Below are 16,596 nucleotides of genomic sequence, written 5' to 3' on the forward strand. Positions count from 1 at the left end.
GCTGTTGTCCAGAGGCCCCAGGCTTTGAAAAACCCAGATGTTGAAACCCAGATGTTGATTTGGTATGGATGTAATGGTTGGACAGTTTGGAAAGCTGTCTACTTGATCAGTTTCTATCTTGATAATTCTGTCTGTATATTCTGAAGTTCCAGGTGCTGACCTCTTTCCCCTGAACAAGGTAAACGATACATGTTTGACTGATTAAAGTAAGCTTGTTAACCCATTTTGAGTTGCTTTCCTCTATCAAAGCAGATCCAAGAACCTGTGCTGGCAGCCACCCTGGGAACGCTGGGGTGCTTGCTGCTACAATGTGTGAAAACTGAACTGAATTTTTAAAAATATCCTTTTACTTCTAATTCAAGTTTTTTATGCATTCTCCCTCAATCTTTATATCCAAGCAGTTACCAGGTTCAGTCACCTCTAGCCTCACAGTATCTGTCACATCCATTGACTTTTTTCTTCATTCCTCCTGCCTACTTCAGGACCTTATCAATGCTTAAATGGACTAACGGAACAGCTTCTTAATTTGTCTCTGTGCCTCCAGGCTCCTCTTTCTCCCTGAGATTTCTCCAAACTGAGAGTCCTAAAGCAGAGGATTGGCAGTGTTTCTCTCCCACTACAGAAGCTTCTGTGATTCTCTATTGCCAAAATGAGCTCATCACAATCTGGGTCTAGCGAGCCTATCTTTCCACAGAAAGATTTCACATACTCCCCCTCGTGTACTCTATGTTCTACCCAAATTCACCTACTTGCCATTCATCTTATGTGATGTCTGAGAGGCCACCTCACTGCCTTTGCACAGGTTGTTCACCCACTGCCTAGAAAAATGATGTCAGATTCCAAGTTATGGAGCCCTGCAGGCCACATATTGACTTGGAAAACCACAAATTTTTTTTAATAGATATTTATTTTGTCAAGTATTTCTCAACTGTGTTTTAATCTGGTTCAGTCTTGATTCAGGAAATTTTCCAGGCTGTATGCCTATGGCTCCAAGTTTGACAATACTCTCCCCCTACCTATAATTAATAAGAATTCCAAGTCCCCTCCAAAACTCAGTTCAGTGACCCCTCCCTAAATATGGTCTTTCTTAATCTTCCAAGTTGTTAATGATCATCCTCCCTCAATAGCTCTGTATATATTTTGTATTTATTAATCTGCTTACACATGGTTTCTTATCTAGTTAACAATTCAGTTCAACAAAAATTTAACGAGGGACTACTATGGCATATCCTTCCAAAGAACATAACATTTCTCCCAATAACTTATTAAAATATGTCTCACAAAAACTTATATGAACTGATGTAGAGGAGAACAATTTAAACAATAGGAACAATTATAAAGAAAAACAATTCTGAAAGACTTAAGAACCGTGATCAATGCAATGACCAACCACAATTCTAGAGGACTCATCGTGGAAACACAGACTCAAGATGCAAAATAAGACATATATTTTTGGATGTGGCCAATGTAGGAATTTGTATTGCTTGACTATGAGTAATTGTTACAAAGGTTTTGTTTTCTCCCCTGTACTGCCACCCCAGCCACAAAAATTGGAAGTCTCTGAAAGAAAGGAGTGGCAGGAATAAGAAGAAAAAAGGGGGAAAGGAAAGTCACTGAAATATTTTAAAATATTCACAAGAACTAAAGAACAGAAAGAATCACAGACAAGCAGGACAGAATTGAAAGTTACATATTGAATTTATTATATATTTCTAAATAAAAGTAAGGTATGTAAGAAAGAATATATCTTTTTCTATTCTACTTAAACAGTGTTTAAGTTGAGAACAAAAACAAAATATATTTTGTGAATATGTGTATATATATATGTGTGTGTGTGTGTAATATATATACACATAAACAAATCTCCCCCCAAAATAAATTGTGTGTGTACATATGTATATACTTGTATATATAAAACAAATAAATCCCCCAAAAGAAAATAAATTCACCACCAGCACAGTTACTTTGATTATTTCACATCTTAAGGAGAGAAACAGGTTAAAAAAAAGTGATTTCCTTTCTAAAAGCAGTAGTTGGAATAAGTATCTCCACATCTTTGTAGTGTCTATAGTTAGACTGATATACATCCCTAAATATGTGTCCTAATATACTTCTGATGTTACTTGTTCAAAAGAATCTCAAACTTCAGAGCCGTTGGTTGGCGTAGTGGATAGAGCAACAGCCCTGGAGTCAGGACAGCCTGAGTTCAAATCCTGCTTCAGACTCTTGACAATTACTAGCTGTGTGACCCTAGGCAAGCCACTTAACCCTGACTGCCTTGCCACCCCCTCCCCCTCAAAGAAACTAAAACTTCAACACAATGATGACTTCATTGTCATGAAGGTGTTACATTCAAAAAGTTCACAACATGTTACTATTACATACAAAATGAAGGTTTGTTGTTTTAACTCTTCAAATGTAAAAATGCACTTAAAAAAGATGAGCAGTCCAAATTCTGACAATTCGAAAAGTAACCACACAACAGTTCTGATGTAATTTCTCCATGTGGAAGCTAAGTTTTAAAATGCTTCAGTAAGGAAAGCAAATATATGAGTCACATATGCCTAAACTGACATAGAATTTAGTCAAAAGCAAAGTTCTCAATGTTAGGCTGTAAATATTAAATTAGACTAAAATGGTTTAATTATTAATATTACTCAATAAAATGAAGACAAATCTTGAGAAATGGTTGGGAAAGTAAAATTTTCCACTTTACATGTGGTAAAATGACATTTCAGAGAAAAGGGATTCTATGAAGAAATGGAACAAGTTTCAAGGGGGGTAAATAATTCACTGCCAGGGATTCTGTATCTGGTTGACAGCAAATGAGAATAGGAGGAGGGAGGAAAAGGCAATAGGATCTTTCCACCTCTGCATCAAATCAATATATGGAAAACTAGATCAGGTAAACATTTTAGTCTCTTATCAACCTTCCTGGTGATTTTTTAAAATTTCATAAGCACAAAATCTTCAGATAAGAAAAGCCTAATTTATGTCCTCATTTTCCTTTCCTACAAATATCAGAGTGCCAAGTCAAGAAAAGGGGATTAAGGGGGAAGGAAAAGGGTGAGCATTTCTTCTTCTTTTAATTTTAGTGCTCTTGCATTTTAAAAAGTTAATATAAGATTAGTCTCTGCCCATGCAAACATGAAGAACCAAGTCCTGGCAAATATTTTGTTTACAAACTACTTTGGCAAATGTTAGTAAAATCATTGGTAAAATCGAACTTACATAATATGCTTTTTATTAAATAGAGCTTAACATACCAGATAAAATAAGTAGTTCAATAATCTCTGCATCTCCCAGATAAGCAGCAGCATGTAATGGTGTCCTCTTTTCATTGTCCTATGATAAGAAGGGGAGAGAAGTTTTAAACAGAAAATTCTTTTTTAATATGTTTTAAGGGGAAAGACACCAGTATCAGTTCCCAAAATTGAAATGATCTATTTTCCTAACTTTTGAGTATACATAGGAAAACTATAAAACAAGGGCTATGAACTCCAACCTGGCAAGGATATTAGTGTATCAATTAAGACAAAAAGCATCAGACATTAAATGACTTAGGCCAGATTCTTAGCCCTATGTGACATTATGAAATGATTTTATACTTTATTTGTGTAATGAACTCCCCATTAGAAACACATATTACTCCTATTTTTAACATAATACTTTCATATTTGTTTTTATAATGTCTTTCAGTCTTTGAATTTAAATTTAATTAATTTAAATTTAACAACATGAAACTTAACACATCTTAATCTCTTTAGGTAAAAATTCACCAGGATTATAGATTTGGAGCTAGAAGAACTTTTAGAAATCATTATCTAATGATCTCATTTCAGATATGAAGAAAGAAGAAATCATAAACATCAAATGATTTGAATGTTTATAAAGTTCTAAAGGCAAAAAAGGACATATACACTTGCTTTAGGGAGTATTAACAAAATGCATGGGAAACTGCAGGCAACTAAATAAAACCTAAAACATCATTTGGATATATCTAACAGTTACTTTAAAAATAAAAGAAAGAAGGAAGAGACAAATCTAAGGAAGGATGAAAAAAAGAGAATGGGAGACAAGATTAAATACTAAGAACAGGTATGTATCAAATATGAAGAAGCAGAGTTAATTTATTATAATAATTGAATTCAGCAGCCCCTTTTATAATGGCAAAAACAGAAAAAAACAAAACAAAACGGGTACTCACTGATCGAGAGAACAAATTGTAGTATATGATTATCACACTATAACACTGAAGGAAAAATTCCAATAAGGTAATCACATCAAAATGACAAAAACCACCACCATCATCACTAAGGACCATATTACTGGCTTCAGTTTACTCCTTGCCAACCTACAAACCAATCACAAACAAAGGAGAAGGTCCCAGAAGTCACAATTGTAGGCTGTTTGCTTTCAGCAAGACTGTGTGATTACTCAATCTGGAACCTGTTCCCTCCCATGACTACCTGAGAGGGAAGAGTCCAAAAGCTATTATAAGACAGACTTTCCACTTGAGGTACACTTCCAGTCAGGGACCAAAAGTTCTACATGACCCTCCACTCCCACATAAGGATTTGTTCTGAAAAATCCGCATGACAGTAACTTCAGCATTTGCAGAGCCAAAAGATATTAGGGCAAAATAACAGTGGGGAATGGAGGAGTTTGTGGGGACCTCTGCCAGAAATTGCTATAAAGATCCTCTAATCCAAGAAAAGCATAATAGAAATTAAGGAAATAATCAAAAGTTGAACACAAGAAATGAGAATAGACCATGAGTGAGTGCCTGAAAGGCCTACTAAAAGAAATGAAGGAAAAGACAGAGGACGAACCAACAGTTTAGAACTCTGAAAACTTTATCAAAGTAGTGAACATTATGGAAATGAGAAAGGTTATAACAGAGCTTAAAAATCCAATGTTGCCACAAGAAATATTACCGTAAAGTAAAAAGACAAAAAAACTGTTAGAACATGACATAACTATTATCAAAAATAACTGATCTGGAAAACAGGAAGAAAAATAATTAAGTAATTGCTGGGCTTCTTGAAAAGCACATCAAAATTATGATTATCCTATTTCACAGAATTATTAAAGAAAATTGCCCAAAGTTATTAGAACTAGAGAGTTAAATAAAACTAGATAGAATACTAAAGACACTACCTATATTCAGTGTAGGATTTGTTCCAGTGCTAGAGAGGCATCAGAGAGGGAGAGAGACACAGAGAGAGAGTGTACATGGATGTGCATATGTGTGCGTGTACGTGTGTGTGTGTGATTAGGGAAGCAGGAGAAGTCCTATGAGAAAAAAAACAAAAGTGGATATGGTGAGTAAGTGAGCTTAACATGACAGGGATGAGGTGGAGGAGAGGGGAAGATTTTGTGAATCTGGCAGGTCTGGTCAGAGTAAAGTCCCACATGGGATTCCAGGAAGCCTCTCTTTATACTAGGCACTATGGGTGGGGTTCCTGGACCTGGATGAAGACTTGGAAGTGAGAATTTTTAATTTTTAATTTTTTGCATACTTATCGCTTGAAAAGGCTGGGAATAATGGTTTTTGATTCAGGGACAGAAGGTGTCCAGGGGGCTGAATGAACTTGGTGGCCCAATGGGACCACTTGGCTAAGAGGCTTCTTCTATTTTTATCTTAAAGCACTACCTGAAAGAAACCCTCAACTCAACACACCTGGAAATGCTAAGGCCAAACATAAAATACAAGGGATTTAGAAGCAAGTAAAGATTTGTCTAAACTGATACAAAGCAACATAATCAAAACCAAGGCAAGAAAACACACACAATGATAACAAGAATGAATGTAAAGGAAAACATTTGAAGGCAACTAAACCTTTTTAATTGTAATTACCAGTCTTCAGTGTCTGAGAACAGATAATGGTATACATGTCTGTCCTTTTGTAAAGAGGTGGAATATAGACACAGAATGTAGTAAAAATCTGTTAGATGCTGTGTGGGTGTGTATTTGTTAAGGTGGAAAGGGAAGTGGGGTGGTTGGTTAATGTAGTAGAATATATCACACACTATAGCCGATTTGCACAACTTGTGGCCTTTGGGCCTTAGGTTGTGCAGGTCTGAACTAGAGTATAAAAACAAAGGACAAAGAAATGTTAAAAAGAAATAAAATACATTTCCTATTAATTCTCCTACCTAATCAAACTTTTATTTTTTCCAACTAAACTCTTATTTTCAATAATAGGAATGCTTTTATACCTGATAAAAATTCTTTCCTGGGTATCTGAGTATATGGATTAGTTACATAATTCTAACATGATAAAAATCTTATAGCTAAATTAAAACTAAAATTGAAATTTTTTTTCATGAAAATGAAAAAAATTAAAAAATTCCAACTAGACCAAGCAATATAGACCATTCTCCTCACTTTCTTTTCCCTTAATTATTTTTAAAAGAAAACTATATTGGTTTCCTCTTTACAGATTTTGAAAAAAATAACAATATTCAACCCATAAATAATTTTGCTGAGAAGTTTCTCCTTGGCAAGAAAAGATTATAATTAGACTAATGCCTGCCATGGGACTTATCTCAAAGAAAGTATGACAGTTCATGTGGCCATAATATTATAGTTTGTAGGCTTGGGAAAATGAAACAAAAAAAGAGGATTAACAATCTGAGATTTCTGAAGCTAGCTTCACAAGATTCTCATTTTGGGGGGGGGTTGATTTTGAAGTAGAACTAAGATTTAACTAGAAAATCACAAAAACTATGCTCAAATATTCAATGGGATCTCATCAATTTGAAGTTCCTTCCAAAGATGCAGACTGTAACCTATCTACCTCGTCTATCTTATGATACACACATAGAAGCCCATCAAACATGATGGAGACATTTCCTTGACACTTCCACAAAGGTAAAAGCAGAGCACTCTGGCTGTTACCTCAGCAAATGATTAGCTCATCTTCTATCAAGTTTTCCTTAATTACTTCTTTAATTCTTTTTCTTTGCAATTTTTAATCGGCTCTACACATATCTAGCATGTACCTCTCTGCTAATTCTAGGAGAATTGTCCTTTCTCTTATCAGTTGCACAAGGTCTTTTATTATAATAAATTGAAATGGATCACAGTTTTCATCTTTCTTAGGGGGAGGGGTAAAGAAAAAGATATCTTAGAATAATTACTTAAATGAGTGGATTTAAAAGAAACACATCTACAAATGTGCCCCATAAACATGGTGGAAAGGCTCATCTCAGAAAAGGGTCATCACATTAAAAGCAACTGTGAGAAACATCCTCACTCTTTGTTTATACAAAGAACAATACTTGCGAAGCCAGTAAAGTTTTCATTTTATTTTAGCTAATTGTTCTACGTTCCTAGAGAATGGGTCACCCCACCCCCCACCCCCATCCCCACCCCCTGGAGAGTACACTCTCAGACAAATGCAAGGCTTTTTATGTTGTTCCCAATTCAAATTTCCCCCCTAGTTCTCCACTGGCTAGATGCAACCTTCTGAACCTCCCACCTCACATCCCCCTCAAACTGCATGTGTACAAGCTTCTGACCTTTTACCTGATCAGAAGTCAGGTTCTGTTCTCTTATTGGAACCAGTCACTTCTGACTTACATTCTGCTATCACTCAAAGCTGGGAGGAGCTTTAATCCTGTGGAAACAGAATTCCTTTGTTTCCCACACAAAGGAACAACTCCAAGGTGTTGGTTGATTCATGGATACATGCCTCATTGTAATCAGGATAAGCTGGACAATTTGTGGGCAGTGGTCTAGGACAGGCCCCTTTGAAAGATGAGAAAAAAATTTCTGCCGGATTGTTTGCAGACAAGCTCATGAGGCAGGCAGCTAAGTCTGTTTAAATAGACATCAAGATGCCAGCCCTATTCCTTTTTGTCTTCCTGATTATAGTTATTTTTAATACCTGTGGTCTCTTACAATGTCCCAACCCTTTTCAAAAGGTACCTAAGAGCCAGATTTAAGATTTTGTATAATTTAATATGAATATACTTTTGTTTCATTACTGCCACAAGCACCACTGAATTAAGCTTCCTATTTTGTTGTTCAAACAACTATATACTGTAATACATAAGTGAAGGTTAAACACTTATAAAGGACTAAAGGAAAAATAATGAAATAATGACTGTTAAAGAAACTGCTAGAGGACAAGAGGTAAAGCAAGAAAACTTAAAATTTTAATGAAAAGAGATTATCTAGTAGTCCAAATCTGGTCATATTCCATAAGAAATATCGAAGAGGGGAAATTATTGAGGAAAAACAGGAATCAATCATTTTGTGACATCTTGATGGAATGAACTGATCCCCAACTACCTAGTGACCCAATAGTGGGAAGTCCCCAACTTCAATTTAAAGAGATAAAAAATAGTAAACTATGCAATGACACAGTAAATAGATTATTCATCTACTATTGTAACAACTATTTATTGTCCTTGGATAAGAGACAACAAAGTCTTGTCTAACTGGTTATGTCAACCCTTTGTTTTGTTTAAAAGGATTTCTTTAACAATTGTAAAACAGAGAAACATTACAATTCCCAGCCTCCCGCCACCTCACACAGGGATCTTTTACTATGGCTCTAAAGTCCCTTTCCAGGATACACTATAGGCATTTAGACAACAGGTAGACATGGGGAAAGACCTTAGGTTCTCCCATACCCTTTGCTTTTCAGTTTCCTTTTATGTGTTATTTTACATGAATAGAATTTAAGTTCCTTGAGGGTAGAGACTCTCTTTTTGCTTATATTTTGTGAGAATGTGAAAAAATGGATTATTAATAACCAATATCTTTCTTCTAAGCTGTTGGTTCTCCTTCCAAGTTTTTTGCCAAAAAAATTCTAATTTGAGTTTTTAGAGATAGTTTGAAATAATGGATAGAGACCTGGCTGTGAAATCAGGAAGATCTGGAATAACCAATATCTTGAGGAGATTCAGAGCTCTCTCCCCTCCCCCTTCTTCCAAAGTCCAGACTTCAGTTTTTCTTCAGAAGGACATTACTGATGATGGGATTGCATTTACTCTCCTAACCTTGGTCAGACCCCACCCAAGCTTGCAAGGAGTTTGATCTAAAGTGGAGAAGCCCATAGTGCTCTACTCAGCTTGGGGGAAACTTCTTTTGTCTAGACAGCCCAAGGCTGGGAGTGGTATGGTATGCCGGGGAATGGTCCGATATAGAGGTATTTTCCTGGTCCAGGGGTGAAATGATGATGGAGTGACATCAGCCCCAGTTGAAAGGGTTTATAAATTGTGCAGCCTAACCCCAAAGTGAGCTCAGCTGACTGCAGCTCCCATGCACACATGTTCACCCCCACCCCATTCCCCTGCTTTGAGAGAAGTAAACACACATACAGTCTAATTCTGTTTGTCTTCCTTAGAACTCTGGAGGTTGACAATTTGTATTCCACCATGATATACAGTACCTGGCATACAAGCCTTAGTGAATGCCTACTGAGTTAACCTAAATTGAAAATCTATGTTCTAGCTATGGGTGAACAAAAAGATGAGGACTGTGAAGCAGACCAATACAAACTTTACTAGTATCTCTAATATCCTGTTCATGTGAAAAAGTTTGTTCCTGTATCTGTTAAACAGGCAAAATATCAATCTCCATCAGTGGTTTCAAAAAGAACCATAACTATCAATACACAATGTTCTGAAAAACACTGTATGAAAAAAGCCCACCCATCACATTAAGAACAGTATTAGGCTCTATTTGATTTAAAAACAAAAACAAAAAACCACTAGTGGGAAAACTACAAAGCAATCTGGCAGAAATTAGGCTTAGATCAAGACTTTATACAACTCCACAATGCATTCTATTAGAGATTATACTATAAAAATTTTAAGAGAAATACAGATCATATTTCACAGCTTTGGGTAAGAGATGTATTCTTAACCAAACAAAAGATAAAGGCAATTACAAAAAACAAAAAAGGTAACTTGATTACTTGAAATTGAAAAGACAACACAGACAACATTAATGCATCTAGGATGAGAAGGTAAGTGGTCAAATGGGGGGAAATATCAAATTTTTTCTTTGTAGAGATTTGGTGTACAAGATATAGAAACTACTAAGAAATATACACACATGACCAATAGCCATTTCTCAATGGTGAAAGGATATGAACAAACAGTTCTCAAAAGAACTGCAAAGTATTTGTTCTTGTAAATTACTTTGAAGAACAAAAGGAAATTGAATTGGGGACATAAGGACCTCAAGAAATTTGGCCAAAGAAAATGTATTTATATATCCAGGACAGCACAATTTTTGTGACCTATTTACAGAAAAGCAAGGAACCAAACCAAGGGGTTCCTTCTTCTATTTTCATATTTCATTTTTGAAAACCAAGGAATTAGAAAAGTGCTACTACTTCTTTGGTCTCAATACCAAATGAGATCCTGGGTCTCAAGCTGGACATTACTGCTAAAACAACTGGAAAATCTCATTAAATTTTTACAAATTAGTAATACTAATATTGGGGAAATGTTTTATTGTTATCTTTCTTACCATGCCTTTACTTTGAGCTAGTGTTGTCTGGATGGCTATTAAAGGTAAAGATGCTGGTGTGGACTTGTGCATTATAGTCTTACAAGTGCAGACCCACAGAGCAACTTGGTCCTCAGACCAAAGGTCATTAACTAGGGGGTGGGGGAGTGTCCCTAGGAGGCCACACAAGATCATTAAGGAATGTTATTCCTTTTGGTTTATAGACCAACCTAACCTTCACTGGTGTCCCATGACTATGGCCCTTTCAGGGCTGCTCATGCACCTCTGCTGTCTAACCAGTCACCCAATTCTCACCCATTGCTCTAAGAAGCTATAGCAGGCACAGAGGTCACACCCCAGTAAAACCATGTCAGTAGACAGGCTAACTGAGGCTAAGGGTAATAGGCCTCAAACCCATCAATGAATTGGGGGAGGGTGTGTGTATCTACCTCAAACATGTGAAGACCCCCCCCCCCACAAGGAACGGATGAATGAGAACAATTTGTCCCAATGGCCAAGAAGAGGCTGAAGCAGGTACTGTGGAGCATTTAGAGCTTGGTGAGACACCAAAGATTCTAGGATCATCCACTGCATCCCGGGCCACTGTCAGTCACCCTGACTTTTGTCCTGGCACTGGACTTACAATAGAACTGACTCACTTAAATCCAATTCATGCACAAGTCAAGACATCAGCACTAATAATACAACTATATACATAGGCTAGCTGGGTATCTGCCATAAAAGATTATGATTAAGAGCAAAGTCAATTGATATTCTGCAGTGGGAATTTCTTGGTTTGCATATTTAAGAATTTATAAAATGCAGATTTTATACATCTTCCTAAAGTAACTGACTATTCAGTATCTGACTACCCCAATGAAGAATTGTGTACACTATGAGCCCATTTGGAACCCTCAGTTCCCACTGGTTGCTCACTTGGACTCTCCAGAGACTCATCTCCTGCAAGATCACATGTTCCTATGGGACACTGCAGGCATTTAATCAATGTTTGTCAAATTTAACTGAAAAAGTATAAATTATTTTAAAAGGTTTCTAGGAATGTTATGAGGATTTATGATTCTAATAACTTTCAGCCTAATCTTAATATATTAGAAAGTAATAAGGTAGAATCATATTTATACTCTTCAAGTACATTAAAATAATATATCCTTAAGGGAAAAAATTGTCCAGTTTATAATATATTTAAGTGTAAAAATTATCTGATTTAAATGTTTAGAAATTCAGGTTCAGTGAGACTGTAACTTATTCATGACCAAATAGCTAATATGCATCAGCAGCAGGGTCTATCAGAGTGAGGAACCTATGGCCTTGAGGCTACATGTGGCCCTCTAGGTCCTCAAGTGTGGCCCTTCGACTGAATCTATACTTCACTGAATAAATCCCCTTAATAAAAGAATGTGTTCTGTAAAACTTGGACCCAGTCAAAAGGTTGCACCCAAGGTCCTAGAAGGCCACATGTGACCCTGAGGTTGCAGGTTCCTCACCCCTAGAACCCAACTCTCTCTTGATTCAAGTACACTGCTCTCACACAACCCCTATTATACTAAGTATCATCAATCATTATTATGAAAACCAAAAAATAAAAATTAGGTATTCCAAAGTCTACTAAATAGTTCTTTCACAATCAATATAAAAATTTTAACACAATAAATATAATTTTCTTTTTAAATTTAGGAAATAACTTACTGTAATCTTGTCGGAATTAAAGAAAATCATCAAAAGCATCAGCCCTAGACCTAGAAGAGATCTTGGACACTGTCTAGTCTGCATTCCTCATGTTAAAGGAACTGAAGACCAGAGGGGGTTAAAGTGACCCGTCTAAAGGTAAATTAGGCAGTAGCAGCACTAGAATGGAAATAGAGCTCCTCTACCATGTTCTTTCCACTACACTACACTGCCTCCAAAAGGTAGAGTTACTTTTTAATTGATAGTCTCGAAGTATTTAACTAATATATGTCTCTAGCCCTATAACTGTGAATCCTGATGACCAAGTTTGGAAAGTGAGTATACTAATGAATAGATAAGATGAAATTAATTTGCCTACACCTCTTAAGGAGTGGATATAAGTGCTAAAAAGAATATATACAAGTTAAAAGCAATATTAACACTACCAAATTATTTTCAGAATTTAAATCCAGTTATGAGATATATGTAATAAAAAGTTAAAAATATTTAATTAAGATGAAGCACAGGCACTTACTTATTCAAAATGCTTTCTCCATCTCGTGCAAATTTTTTTAGTAAATCTATAGTGATACATCCCAATAAGCTACCTCTACTTTGCCAGTATTTATAAACAGGTATTTTTACTTAACGACCAAGTGATAAATTCTGAGCACAATAAAGCACATGACAGGTGTAAATGCTTATTCAGCCAATAAACTGCCAAGAGATACATCAGATGTTTTTTAAGAAAATACAAAGTCTTAACTTGAGAAATAAAAAACGAAAATACACTGTTTTAACACAATCTTTCCATAAACAGGGAAGACAGAAAATAAGCCATTTAAAAACTCAAGTTCACAAAGATTTCTTCCCCTCTCCCTAACTTGGCCATCATATATTTTTTCCTAGTGAATAGCCATGCTCCAAACAATCTAAAATGCGCATAATTATAAATATGTAAACATAAACAAGGAGCACGAGATAAAGAGAAAGTGCTAACTTGAGTTATGCGGCAACACTTAGCCCCACAAACGAGGAGGCCGGCAACATGAGTGGCCTCGTGTCTTTAAATGATTTTTTTCATCTGCAAAAGAGGAATTGGAAGTAGATCGGGGATTCTTAAGTCAGTAAAATATTTTGATAACTACTCCTAAGTGCATACATTTTAAAAACATTCTGAGGGGTCTATCCACAGTCTTCACCAGATAAAGGTGCCTATGACATAAAAAGGGTTAGAATCAGGGTTTGGAAATCAGGAAGACTCAATATTCATGAACTCAAATCTAATCCTCTTTGCCTCAGTTTTCTTCTCTGTCAAATGAGCTGGAGGAGGAAATGGCAAACCACTCCAGTATCTTTGCCAAGAAAATTCCAAATGGAGTCACAAAGAGTTGGTCATGACTGAGGGAAAAAACCCAAATGAACAAATTAACTTGGGTTTTCTGAGGCATAAAAATAAATGCTTTACATATATTATCCCATTTAAATACAATAAATAAATGTGTGAATATATATTTATCACATATATCATACACACACACATATATCACATTTAGAAGACTAACTTCATTTGTTCTAGAAACTTGAAGTCAAAATCTTGCCTCCAACACTTATTGTGTGACTTTGGACGAATCATCACCATTTCAGTTTCTTCATCTGTAAAAGGGGCTAAAAATAGGACACAGGGCTGTTGTGTAGCTCGAATGAGATAATATATGGAAAGCCATTTGGCAAACCTTAAAGCCCTAGATAAATGGTAGCTATTATTATTGATAATAACATTTTAAAAAGATGTCTAGTATCTTGGTATCACCAAAAACAAGTAGAGAATTTTAAATTTATTAAGTTGCTACTTAAATAGAATTCTGAATAATTTTTTTTTCTCATAGTCTATATTTTGCAGTACCTAAAATCCTGTGCTGTTTTGTTTGTGACATTTTAGTATGTCTAGCCCAGGGTTAGGGAATCTGCAACCTCAAGGCCATAGGTTCCCCACCCCTGGGCTAGCCAATAATATATTTAAAATTCTTTAGTATTTTACTTAAGTATCACAAATGAAAAAAACTTGTTATGGCCTCAACTTTCTCTAAACAAAACATCGTATTAAGTTAGATAAAATAATATCAATGCCTGCTATGAAAGCCTGAAGTAAGAATTAAGAAACTCTGGCAGGGTAGAAGGCTATTTAGTTTTTTAATTTCTAATGAACAGAAAGTGTTGTTGTGTTAGATTTATCATTTCTGTTATGATTCTTTAAATATTGAGTAATTTCTGAATATTAAGTCTACCAAATTTATTATAAAAATATTTTTATTAATGAAATTAAGTTCATTCTTAAGTACCTTAAAAACACACACACACACATACACACACATTATTTTCTAGGTAGTTTTCCTGTTGAAAAAAAGAAGCAAAAAATTAAGAGAAATTCCTGAATGTGGGTCTTTTATTGCTTGCTCTCAATGTCATGGCAGACCTAGTTTATATCAAAATTCAAAACCTATTTGCTTCACAAAGCAATCCTTGTTTAAGTTTTATCTTCCTATGTGCCTAAGAGTTATAATTTAATATAAATTTGGCTATAAACAGAGAAAGAGCCAAATATTATTCACTTGACTAAAATCTTACTCTGATATTTCAATTGGTGACCTAGACTTCTCTAAGTCAAACTGGCAGATCCTGCAAACTGGAAAGACTTCAAAGGACACGTCAGGTAATGGAATCTATGAAACCTGAGAAGCGAAGTTTTAAGAGCTCAGGACCAACAGTCACAGTAAGTCCTAAAGAATTCTACTAAGGTAAGGAGTCACTGCCATCAACAATGCCTATATAAGCAGATAAAAATCACTCTGTGTGTTAATAATTCTTGAACATTTTTTGATGCCTAAGTTGACTTTCTCAAAGCTCCTGAAAGCGGCTTATAAAATATAACAATATACAAAAGTCCCTGTAAAAGAAGGAAATAGATGTCATAAACCCACTTTATTTAATCCAAATGTCTAATAAAGAATCCAAAGTTTGATTTCTTAAAAAAAGTCATTTTATTTCTGGTATTATTACATGATCTTACAGAATATTACAAATCTGTAACTGATAGGATCACAGGTTTAGGAGCTAGGAAAAGCTTTAGACATAATCTAATCCAACTGCTTTCTTTGAGAAAGAAGGAAACTTTAGTTCAGATAGTCGTGACTTGTCCAAAGTCAGACAGGTAAGGTAGGTAATCTGACCCTAGGTCTTCTTACACCTATACATGTGGGGCAGATAACAAACACAATGGATGACATACAGGATTCAAAAGTCTCCAATGACTTCCATATCTAGTCAAATTGAGTAAAAGAAAAATTTTTTAGTAACATACTTGAAGAAAAATGTCTAGAGGGGCAGTTAGGTAGCACAATGAATAGAGCACTGGCCCTGGCCTGGAGTCAGGAAGACGTGAGTTCAAATCAGACCTTAGACACTTAACACAAAACTAGCCATGCAACCTTGGGCAAGTCACTTTAACCCCAATTGCCCTACCTTCCCCTCTCCAAAAAGAAAAAAAAAAGTCTGGTAATATGAGGAAACAATGAATCCATAAATAACTAATTAATTACCTGACAGTTGGAATTTTAAAAAATTAGAGCCCATATAAATTATTTTTACTTCTTTATTAGAAATATAATTATTTAAAGACATAAATAAGATCTTGAAAACTACAAAATACAGAAAAAGTCCATAATCTTATCCAAAGAGTTTTATTAAAAAAAAAAAATAAGAAGGCTATTTAGTGTAGTTGCTATTTATTATTTGAAGTCTCAATAAGCAAGAAATAGCAATTAACAAAATAAATATCTACCTGTTTGGGTTTCAAACCCCAAATGTAAATGTTAATTTTAAATTGAGTCAATTATATTTGTAGTCCTCAGTGTCATCAAGGTGCTAATGGTAGAATAAAAATGAGACAAGTAAAAATGTAGAAGACAATTAAAAAAATCAGAACTGAAGTAAGAAGAAAAGCTAAAGTTAGGTGTAAAATGCATAATTTCAATTACATAAAAGTAAAATATTTTGTACAAATAAGACAAATATAGCCAAAGTCAGAAGGAAAGCAGAAAACTGAGGGAAAATTTTAGACAGTTTATCAGATAAAGGTCTCACATGTCCAATCTGTAAGAATGAGTCATTCCCCAATTGATAAATGGTCAAAGTAAATGAACAGGCAGTTTTCCAGTGAAGAAATCAAAACAATTTACAGTCAGAAGAAAAAATGCTCTAAACCATTAATGAAAAAAAAAAAGAAAAGAACCTGTAAGTTCTAAAATTTGTTTGTAGCAGCTCTGTGATGGCAAAGAACTGGAAATTTCCAGGGGTGCTTGTCAATTGGGGAATTGCTGAACAAACTGTGGTATTTAATTCTGATGGAATATTACTGTGCAATCAGAAAAATGATG

General features: G+C 35.2%; 1 protein-coding gene across 2 annotated transcripts in view; it reads right to left on the minus strand.

Annotated features, from left to right (window-relative positions):
- The window catches only part of ANKRD28 (ankyrin repeat domain 28), a 195,667-nt gene that overhangs the window by 104,406 nt on the left and 74,665 nt on the right, over window positions 1-16,596 (minus strand). For both annotated transcript variants that reach the window (XM_069088417.1, XM_069088416.1), the window contains exon 3: window positions 3,267-3,345. In XM_069088417.1, the coding sequence (XP_068944518.1) occupies window positions 3,267-3,345 (79 nt within the window). The remainder of the gene's footprint in view (window positions 1-3,266; window positions 3,346-16,596) is intronic.

This window comes from Petaurus breviceps, unplaced genomic scaffold, assembly GCF_028583685.1.
Source record: "Petaurus breviceps papuanus isolate PSGF00001 unplaced genomic scaffold, PetGlider_PUasm1.0 185, whole genome shotgun sequence".
NCBI classification, from domain to species: Eukaryota; Metazoa; Chordata; class Mammalia; order Diprotodontia; family Petauridae; genus Petaurus; species Petaurus breviceps.